This window comes from Haplochromis burtoni, unplaced genomic scaffold, assembly GCF_018398535.1.
Source record: "Haplochromis burtoni strain Fernald_Lab_line unplaced genomic scaffold, NCSU_Asbu1 Contig_27, whole genome shotgun sequence".
Lineage (NCBI taxonomy): Eukaryota > Metazoa > Chordata > Actinopteri > Cichliformes > Cichlidae > Haplochromis > Haplochromis burtoni.
In genome coordinates, this window is record NW_024582388.1 from 2785945 (window position 1) to 2797508 (window position 11564).

At 37.7% G+C, this 11564-nt stretch overlaps 1 protein-coding gene across 2 annotated transcripts in view; it reads left to right on the forward strand.

Moving 5' to 3' along the window:
- The window catches only part of atp1a2a (ATPase Na+/K+ transporting subunit alpha 2a), a 49664-nt gene extending 39249 nt beyond the window's left edge, over window positions 1-10415 (forward strand). Inside the window, exons 20-25 of one of the 2 annotated variants that reach the window (XM_005918077.2) lie at window positions 2686-2831; window positions 2931-3061; window positions 3330-3431; window positions 3645-3736; window positions 10033-10084; window positions 10268-10415. In XM_005918077.2, the coding sequence (XP_005918139.1) occupies window positions 2686-2831; window positions 2931-3061; window positions 3330-3431; window positions 3645-3736; window positions 10033-10061 (500 nt within the window). In that variant the 3' untranslated portion in view covers window positions 10062-10084; window positions 10268-10415. Of the gene's footprint in view, window positions 1-2685; window positions 2832-2930; window positions 3062-3329; window positions 3432-3644; window positions 3737-10032 lie in introns of both variants that reach the window. The other variant, XM_005918076.2, reaches the window with a different exon arrangement.
- Window positions 10416-11564: the final 1149 nt, after the last annotated feature.

The following is an 11564-nucleotide window of genomic DNA, read 5'->3' on the forward strand; positions in this document are numbered from 1 at the left end:
GCGATAATAAACATCAAAGGCATATAAACATTAAATACTGACATTTATCAGAATTTTTGGCATTTCTAACTGGCTTTGTAAATGTGTAGGCACATACAGTAAAGGAAAATAGATCCAGAGGTGAGCAGATAGTCCCACAATTTCACTCTAATTGTTGTGACATTTCGAGCAAATTGAGAGCAGAGAGTGCAACTTTTTTTCTGCTTAATCTTGGTCGTGTTCCAGTTGTTGGAGCCTCACTTCAATGCATGCTTTTTCATCTTTGGTTTTATATGGTTTGGGAATAGCAAAAAATCAAAGACTGGCCTCATTTTATAGGCTGTTAAATAGGTCAAACTATGACAGGGCCTCACTGGATGACATGCAATCTTAAAATTGAACATGCTCTAAACAGCCGGTAACTCATGAACTCCCATAATGTGTGCAAGATAAACACTGCTGGGGCAAAATGTTTGCAGGGCTCAACAAATCACATTTACAAACCACTGCTGTGACATCACAGCCACAAGTCCTGAAAAACCTACTGATGATGTGATCCTGAGTGACACTTAGTGAATGCAACAGCAGCACAAACCACCGCCAGTGAGAAAAAAAGTTAAAACGGGTGCAACCAGCTTCTTGTCACTGACATGATGTCATAAAAACCTTAAACATAAACACTGACCTGGCAAAGAGTTTTAATGTAACAGATTCATGAACACTGTAATTAATAACCATTGTCTTAATCCATAATCAGTCATTTTGAAGGTTTGGTGTAAGTGGAGTTTTTATGCTCTGCAGTAAGATGTCCATCCTGCTGAAAATGTTACGCCTACTCTGACAAAACGAATTTGCCAACATCAAATTAAAAGTCACTAACACCTATTATGGCAGTACTCAGCTGTCTGGAGCTATTTACCTTTAAAAAAATAATGTCACAGAGGAAAGAGGGATGAAAATACATTAATCTATTTTCCCTGACAAATACTAATGGATTGAGCTACTATAGACTCAAAATATGCACTTTGTAGGGATATAAGTCAGTATATATTGTCCAGGTTAAAGTTTAATCCCTTGGCCTGCCTGTTAATTCAAAAATACATGTGGAAAATTGTTATGGCACACAAGTTACACAGTTGCCATGCATGTTCAAAATGTATTTGCTGATGGTGTAGGTAGACTTTGCATTTGTCATCTTGAAATGCCACATCAGTTTGCTTTACAGGATTGCACTTTCCTACAACATTTGCTGGAAATGAGTAGGTGTTTCAGTATTAATAATAAGAAATAATAGGAACTATATTAACATTTAATTAATTAACAAAATTATAGATTAACTGTAACTGCTGCAAGACAGGTACAGAAGATAAAGTAAACACACAAAATAAGCAGCCTGATGAAACCAACACATACTGTTGTGGTCACAAGTTCAAATACACTCATCACTGGCATGGACGTTGCTCTAACCTCCTAAGACCTGAACTCTTTCATGACATGCATTTTTAATTTCTATTTGCTATTTGGACTGAGTGGGACCTGATGAATGTAAAAACAAAGAATTGTCTTTTTACCTGATGTAGTTTCTGAGAAGAGGATATCAGGCCCTAGTAGAGCAAAATTTAGTATTGTGGTCTAGACAGCTCAAAATGCGATGTCCACATATGTAGACACCAGGTCCTAGGAGGTTAAATGTGGGCTTCTAATTATTTTTTTAGTTGTTCTTTTTCCAGGGTGGAATTATTTTACATCTTTAATGACTTTAAAAAGCAGAAATTAGTGCACATGTTTGAAGTTATTTCGGATTTTTCTCTAATCCACACAAGTAAACAGGTTCACCAACCAATTTAAATGAATCTTCTCTCCCTTAGATTGGTTTAATATTCAGCCAGAATCATGCCAAAACATTACTGATGGTTACTAAATGCATCTAGTTGTGGTGCAACTTCCCAAGAGACATTTAATCAGGTATTAGTGGGGGTATGTCCACCCTGATCCTGTATGTGTGTTTATATATATAAATATATCCATCCATTCTCTGCCAATTATCCTTTATCAGGGGGCTGGAGCCTATCCCAGCTGTCTTAGGGCAAGAGGCAGGGTACACACTGGACAGTTTGCCAGTCTGTCACAGGGCTAACACAAGCAACACAGACCACCATTCACATTCACACCTATGGGCAATTTAGAGTTTCCAGTTAACTAATCCCCACTAACTGCATGTCTTTGGACTGTGGGAGGAAGCCGGGGAGAACATGCAAACCAGACTGCTGGTGGAATTGAACTCAGGACCTTCTTGCTGTGTGCAACAGTGCTAACCACCATGCTGCCACTGTGCTGCCCCTAGATTTAAATAAATCATTAAAAACAAGCTACCACAAAATCCAAGCCATGTATAAACTTCTCACCACAAATCTATTTGGAAAATGATTTTTGCATTAACTAATTAACACTAACAGAATATTTACTGTGTTTTAAATGGGACAGTGATAAATCAATATCGCTTTCCTCTCTGAAATAACTTAAAATATTATTTTTCTCTACAGTATAATACCACTTATTAGAAAAGTTACAAAGTTACAAAACCATTGTTGGACCTTATGAACCTTTGAAATGTAACAGCTATAAAATGTTACATTATTTTTTAGATCATCTAAATGAGTTTTTGCATTGCTGTCTTATGAATGGGCTTTCATATTTGTAATCCAGGTATGATCCAAGCTTTGGCTGGTTTTTTCACCTACTTTGTGATATTGGCTGAAAACGGCTTCCTCCCAAGAAACCTAGTAGGCATCCGCATCGACTGGGATGACCGTGAAGTCAATGACCTGGAGGACAGCTTTGGGCAACAGTGGGTAAGGAATGGAGACTGACACTCGGCAACATGACCTGAATGAATAAATGAATGTCTCCACTCTCGCACATGAGTAATACAATGTGTTTCATCCTGGCAGACCTATGAACAGAGAAAGATTGTGGAATTTACCTGCCACACAGCCTTCTTCACCAGCATTGTGGTCGTCCAGTGGGCTGATCTCATCATCTGTAAGACAAGGAGGAACTCCCTCTTTCAGCAGGGGATGACGTAAGTGAGTGGGGTGTGAAGTAAGGGAGGTGGAAGAAAGGAAAAGAGTGCTGATGGAAGGAGGAACTGAAGCATGTAGAATCGATGCATAAATGAGGGTAGTCAGAAAGGTACTCTTATTCTTCAAAATGAAAAATGATTTTGGCTCTTTTATTTGAGGCTTCTAATACTGGGATCATATCGTCACTGCTATTTTAATGTTCTGTACTTTAAAAACCTGTATAAGCCTTTTCTTTTCTCTGATGTGCACCTTTTTTCTGCCTAACAGGAACAGGATTTTGATCTTTGGCCTGTTTGTTGAAACAGCCCTGGCTGCCTTCCTCTCCTACTGCCCTGGAATGGACGTTGCCTTGCGCATGTACCCCCTGAAGTATGCTCTGCATATGCATATCTCCACTGAACTGAAAAATAACCTCTTAAAGACCTAATAGGCTGCCATTAGCCTGTCACTCTGGACTTTAAATGTAGTCTGTGATCTTCTTAAACACCATGTTGTTATCCTTAATATTCAAAAATAGCTGCAATGAATTTAACAATTTGCACTCCGCCTGTGAGTCACCACATCTTCCTTTTCCCCCCTCAGGATCCTTTGGTGGTTCTGTGGCATACCATACAGTCTTCTCATCTTCATTTACGATGAGGTCCGTAAATTTATTCTGCGGAGGCAACCAGGAGGTAAGCAGTTATTAAGAGAGAACCATGATTAAAAGATTTTTTAAGCTTATTTATCTTCTTAATAAGCTAGAATAATAATCAAGTGATGGTGCAGTATAGCAGTTGAAACCCCTATCTCAACCACCACATGTGCCAAACTTTTAAAAGCTTTCCTTCTACCTTGTGTAACTCGCTCAGCCTTCTGTCCTTGTAAAAATAAACACCATAAAAGAGAAGACTGTCCAGTCCTTTAAGGACACATTGATTGACAGTGTTGCCACAGCTCTGCTCTGTTGAGCTCACCTAAAGCATCCCAGCAAGCATTTGACAGATGGTGACTTGTAGAAGAAGATTGAGTTCAATGTCATTCCAAACAAGCACAAGGTATTTATATATATATATATATAAAAGCACCTTGAAGTGGTGTGGACTGAGATTAAAAATAAAAGTACAGGTAGCCAACAGTGTCGAGTGTAGCGCATGTACAGCAGAGCAAGTAAGCTTTAGTGGTTTTGGTGTAATATTAAAAGCATAGTTTATTTCTGACAACTTCTTACACTTGCAAATGCGGGCTTCACAGTCCATCACTGCAGTTCTTCTGGTTCATCCGGTTTCTCCTGTGATTCATGGGTTTGAGAGCAATATCTTTCACCACTGGAGGCAGCTGTCTTTTTGAACTCTCACAATTCATGTGACTTCATGTAAATTTAGTAATTCACCAAGTTTTCCCGACAGATTTTAATATTATTGTTATTTTTTACACGTATTGTTAAACATCATTCAGAAGCTTTGCTTTTTCCACAAATAGTCCTTCATGCCCAGTATTTAGTAAAGCGGCTGAAATCTGTCAGCCATCCAGCAGAATGCAAACCAGTCAATGCTGAACAATTCTCCAGCTTTCAAAAATGCAGACTCTGCAACACTTCATTGATTATTATCTTCCAGTTTTGATTTCTCACAAAATAGCAAGTAAATGCAGCGCTTTCTGGCAGTTTGCTCTGTCATTGAAATCTAACGTGATCTGATACTCGGGCCAAGTTTTCAGTCAAAGCTGATCCAGGGAGGATTAAGATCATGCATTACTGCTTAGAATTTTGAGTTCACTTAATGTCTCTGTTTTGAAATATCCATTTTAGAAATGAAACAGCCCATTGAAAAACCCATTTTCATCACCGATTACTTCTGTGCTCCATTGTGATGTCTGAGGTTTCTCAGGTTAAAAAGTTAAATGATCATTCATCATAGAAAAAAGCCTTTTCTAATTACCTTAGCACACTTGAAAAAGAATTGCTCTGCTGATTAAAAAGAGGAAACAAACTGACTACTTGAGTGTTTGGAGCATCAGCCTTTGTTGGTTTGATTATTATTTGGAGAAAAAAGCCACAAAAAGTGTTTTCTTCTGAAACTCATCAGTGTTCTTATTGAAATAAACGAGTGCTATTACATTAAATAAACTGCTAAATAATTAAATATGTTTAAATAATGCCTGTACAAACAAAGCTAACATAACAGAAAGAGAACTGAGCGACTGTGGTTCACAGCTGAGCACGAGCCAGACTCCAGAATTTGCACATGGTTTTAATTGCTTAGAAAAGGAATATTAGTGTATTTTCATTTAGGATTTTTTTGTAGTTTGTTTAACCGGTGCAACAGTTTCTGCTGTCCTGGCATGAACAAATGGGTATTATATTATTATAATGGAAAACAGAATTCAATGATAATTAACAACCAATCGATCACAAACTAATTTCTAAATGGCCCAAACTTTTGATGGGTAATACATTTTATAAATAAATGTCTAATTATTCCCAAAAATGAAAACCATTCCTCTGTGCTAAATGCTGCTGTATGAAAACATCTGTGACCCCTTTTTTATACATCTGCAAAAATATATAATGTCACTCAAGAAGAGAGCACATGGTTAAACAAACAGGACAAGAATATTAGACTTGGCTATTTATTTATTGAGAGAAACTATGCAGTATTACACATCTGTAAGTATGTGAACCTCTAGACTTAGCAGTTAATTAGATGTTAAAAATCAGGTGTGAGGGTGTGATGTTGTGATGTATCGTTACTACAACATATTATACTTCTGAGAACTTTCACAGAATCTTTGTCAATGCTCATCACCATATTTAAAGAGTCTGCACTTCACCAATCCACAGTCATGCATACTGTTCATGACTGATGTTCAACGGTCTGGCAGGTAACAAATGAACCAGAGGAAACTGATCATCTAAAGACCTCTCTCACACTGTCTAATATCCATGTTTGTCCACTATCAAAATACTGAACAATGGCTTGCATTGCAGGGCTTCAAGGAGACAGAGACAAGCCTGAATGATATTTGAACTCGGGCTGGATGATAAAAGGATAAAGACAGTTATTCCAAATTACCTTTTCGTCAAAAGAAGCATTGGACATGGTCAATGTAAAGGCAACACTAATCATTCTAACCATGTTTTGATAGACAACCGATTGACAGGCCAGTGACAACAAGAAGAGTTATACGTCTTATCAGTCCCCTGGTTGGAATAGAGTTAAAGCAACATCAGGTTAAGACACACACAGCGTAAGAGGAGCCACTGACAGCTGCACATGTGCTAATGTTTGGGCTACTGTAGCCATACACATCAGTACATTAGGAGTGTGAGTAAGATGAAAAGACAAAATGACAACATAAAATTTTAACGAAGCATTGCTAAACATGACAGTGCATCGAACACGGCCCGAGGCTCAAAAGACGAGAACACCGTTGAAATGTTCAGTAGTGTGGAAAGATTTCTGGCTATTTAAAGTTGCACAGATGCACAGAAGAATGTTTGCAAAATCCACAGCTGAATGTTTACCTGCACAATGCAAGACTTTACAGTCCCAGACACTTTCTCTTGTACCATGCCCAGTGACAAAAAACAAAGAGACACTGATGCAACAGTTTACTTTATTGTAATATATGTGATGTAATGTAAACAGAGCCAAAAATGTCAGGTTTAAGTGAATGATTCAAGTAACTGACCCTCGTTACCGAGTCCCTGACCATTTCCCTTAGACGGCACTTTTCCAGCTGCGCGTGGAGTGTAAAGAGACAGGAGAACATCTGAGTCACACTTTGCTACAACATCAGATTTGTGGTCAAGTCACATATCTGATCCATATAAGAGCCTCACTGCCCTCTTCACTGAGTCAGAACTGCACTTCTTGTGCTTTTTAAAGAATTAATTAATTATTAATTGATATGTTGTCATGAAGCATAAGTGGATCACAATTGAGTGATCCCTTTCACAGACCGGTGTACTGTATGGCAGTTAAGAAACCAAATCCAGCAACTTCAGTTTAAAGTTTAAATCTATATAAAAGAAACAATACCATGTGGGTTCCCTGATATATGATTTTGTCCTTCGTGGAGGACATGAGATTTTTAAGACAGCGATCATTTATGCAATCTATACGAGTCCTGCTGTGCTGTAAATAGGACATCCCGACGAATGAGGACATCCCACATTTGTGGGGGTTGAGCTGAGACAGCACATGGATTTTTTTTCCCAAAATGATGGGAACTGCAGCTTCCAATTTTATGACCATAAAATTAGGTGATAATAATTTTGCAGATATTATGTTTCCATTACTAAAAATCAAACTGCTTCTTGAGATCTTCTTTGAGAGTCAAAGATTTAATACGATTTCAGAAATGTAGAGTAATTTTATGGCTTCCGAAACAAATTTTAGCCAGTGGACAAAAGGACTTATCACATTGCATTTTCAACCTTTGTCCATACTTCAGGAAGCAAAGGGCAGAGTGAAGCAGAAAGGAATTTTCTCAAAATTGTGGCAGGGGTGGTCAGTCTTATTGCTGTCAGGGGTATGAGGTGGAAGAAGGCCAGACATTAGAGCAGAGGGGTGAAAGGTCAGAGGAAGACATATCAGCATTTGAGGAGCCTGTGCAGCAACAATGTGATGGTACTCACCCATAATAAGAAGTGTTGTATCATGTAGGGCTCTGAAGTTTTCAGGTATTACAAATTTCTAGAAGCCTTTTCAGCTGAGAAGCTGAACATTTTTTACACACTTTTACCTTGTTGATTTACATTAATTATTAATTGATTAATAATATATATCCTAAAAGTATATATAATATAAGCATATATAATATATATGCTAACTCTACATTTCCTGCCTTTTTCACTTTAATTTCAACCATACTGAAACTACTGCCAAGAGAGTTGGACCTCTGATTACATCAAACAGTAAAGAGCAAACCAGGTCTTAGACTAAAAGATGTCAGAAGACACAAACCAGAAGGAAGTGGTTTTAAGTTTTAATGCTGAAGGTAGCATTAAAATGTAACGCATTCTGGAGCTGAAAACATTCTTCAGCATATCTGTGTTCATGACATAACTTGGATAACCTAGGATCCAACTTTACTGGTTCCTAGTTATAGACAATTCAATAAGTTGAGACAGATTCTTGGAGATTGGCCAGTCGATCAGAGTAACGAATGATCTTAACGTCCGATCAGGGGGCAAAGACTAAAGCTCTCTTGAAGGTGATATCTCCTTAAAAAATGCAACCTTCTGCCTCAATCTGATGAAATCATGAAAAGATTATTCGCTTCACAGGCAGTCGAGAAACCAAATCCCACAACTTCAGAGCCCTAGCTTACGCAATACTCCTCATCCATAATGAACTTTGGGTGTCATCATTTTGACCCTGCTCAGGCTCCTCAAACGCTGGTATGTCCTCCTCTGAGCTTTCACCTTCCAGCTCTCATGTCTGGCCTTCCTCCACCTCCTTTCCTGACAGCACTCAGTATGACTCCACTTGCATAAATCTGAGTAAAATCCTTTCTGCCTCGCTCAGCACTCTGTCATATCATGCATGATCACTGCTGTTGTCATGGGTTACATGACCTAATGATTCAGGTTTAGGTGAGAATTAGGTGTGCAGAGTAGAGTTAACTAAATTTTTAAAAAAAAGTATAAGAAAGTATTTGCTAAAATAATGTTTTAGTGTTCATTAATGTTTCCTTCATGAAATGTTTTAATATTCACAAAATGAAAAACATTGTACCGGAAAATCCACACAAAGAATGGAAACGATATCCTTACTTATTCCCGCAGAAGATAAAACAAAAAAAATAATATAAATAATATTTTTTGTATCCATCATTTCCTGTTTTTTATCTTCAGAAAGAATTATGAACCTATGTTATTTATTTTAAAAAGTACATATATTGTGATCTATCGATATATCTGACTGATATAAAAAAAACTTTCCATATCACCCAGCCTTAATTTGAATACATTCACAGTAAAGTCAAGAACACAAATCTCAAAAGAAAAGTGCATAAAGCCAGAAAACAACTCGTAGCACAAAAATATTTCTACTGAGGAATGGTAGTGGAAGAATACAGTTAATGTTTTGCAATAGTCGAGTCAAAGTCCAAACCTTTATGTTGTAGAAATTGTGGAATAGCCCGAAGCAAGCAGTTTGTGTTAGAGAACCCAAAGTTTTGTGTTTGCAATACTGAAATGGACTAAATTCCTCGAAGCCAGTGTGCAGAATTGATCACCTTTTACTGCATATTTATACTTGCATTTATTGCTGCACAAAAGTGTCACATAGGATGCTGAAAACAGAGGTTCAGGTGCCATTCACAGATCTGTAATACTGACTATTTTTTCCTCAAAATGTTAAGGACCAAGTAATATTATTGTGTAATATAATTCATGTTGTTTTGTTTTTCTTCCTTTAGCAAAACTGGATATTTTAGGATATGTTTATACAAAAATATGGAAAATTCCAAAGGGTTCACAACCTATTGTTGCAATTGCAGTATATAGCATGCAGAGCTGATCGCAGCCTATTCATGTTCATATGTAAAACTTAAACCAGGAAACTTAAACCTGTCCCACACCACCGGAGCCAGCTGAAAATTATTAGAAAGGAAATTAAAGCAGGCTGATGAAGACTCTTGAGATATGTAATGAAGATTATGCAGATGATACGGGCACCTTACAATGGCTCAAAATCTGTTCACTGCCACTGCCTTACAGCAGATGAGGGGCAAGACACGGGGAGACAAATACAATTTATCGTGACAGTTCATCATTTCTGTTAATCTGTGTGTCACGGACGGCTGATCAAAGTCTTAGAGTTATAAGGGGATTCATTTGGAAATGTACGGAGACAAAGGCAATGAGATGAATACAAATAGAGCGATACAAAAGGATATTATGAAAAATGCTCGCCTGTCATTTTGTTCCCTGACACTTTCTCTCTTTGTCTTTCTGCCTCTCTCTCTTCATCTCTTCCAGGCTGGGTGGAGCAGGAGACATATTATTAACATTCAGAAAATGTCAGTTTGAGGTCTGTGTGTGTGTGTGTGTGCATGTGTATGCATAGATGTGTTTGTTTGCGCTCATGAGTGTAAAACTGTGCGTGCGTGTCTGTCAGTTGTAATATTGCATGGATCAGTTCACAAATCTGATTATCAGAAAAATACTGCTGAAAATAGGCTTTTGAGTTTTTCTCTTTTTTTCTCTTTATCAGAAAACATTTCCAGCAGAGTGATAGTAATGTAAACCTTTGTGCCTTACACAAGCTGCTACCAAAGTGATGTACTGTGGCCCGTTTGGCTGGAAGGGAGTGTCAGATGTTGTTTGTGTTAAATTTGACAAATAAAATGTATTCCAAAGTATGTCTGCCCATCATTTAAACATTACTCACCTATCTGTATTGTTCCCTATTGCAAAGTCATATAAGCAACTTGATTTTGATGTGCCATCCCTCTGAACATTGCTGAAGACCCCAAGGACAGTCATCTCCAAACATGCTGAGCATCTGCAGGTTATGAAGGAACAAGCCAACAAGACCCAAAGTATTTTCTGCCAGGTTCTCTCTTTTGTCTGTTGGAATACACAATCTGTACAATATTACACAGATGTTTTTAATGTCCTGGCTGATTTGTGTGTGACAGGAGGTAATTGGAAATATCTAGAAGAGCTTTTGGGCATCACTAACTTTATTATTATTATTATTATTTGTATTTATGAGTGTGGAGTGCATGGAGCTCCCATTTTACAATACTTGTTCCATGCATCCATTTTATTTGACAGAAGACATGACTGGTGGGCTAGTTTATTCTTGCAATTGATGAATGGGAGAATATTCCAATAATGATCTTCTTGAAAAAATATTCCTTTATCTTTTTGACTTCTCTTGGGCTCTCCAAGCTAGTTGGTGCAGCCAGACAAAATAGGCATGGAAAAAAAATGATTCAGACAGATTTCACACACTATCTAAGTAGTTGTGTTTCTCCTCTAAAAATCAGACTTAAACCGCAATCATCACCAGACATGAAAAAGGAAATGAATCTGATATTTTCTTTCAGCATCCTGTGCAGATTTGATTTAGGAAAGTTGTTCCCCCAGTGGATAAAAATACTCTGTGTTTCACCCACGGAAGCAAAGGATTGAAAGGAATAAAAAAATATGTCGGAATTTTTCTGAAAACAAAGACTCAGTGTTTGCATGTTGCTGTCATGTTACAGAATGAAAAACAACCAAAAAGTAACAAGGAAGTGTTATAAAAGAGTAGCTCCTTAGTGTAGTAGGTTATGCATTTGCCTAAAAAGCAAAAGCTCCCAAGTTCAGCCTCAGGAGAAAACATAAATCCCTTTGGGACTGTGTCAGGAAGGGCATCTGGGTTGCTGCAATTATTTTAAACTAAAAACCACAGAGCTATGTACAAATACTTCCATCAGTCCATTTTGTCAAGTGGACTGTGCCTATACTAACTGACATCGGGTGAGATTGAGAGGTAGGACACAGGTTATGGCAGGTGACAG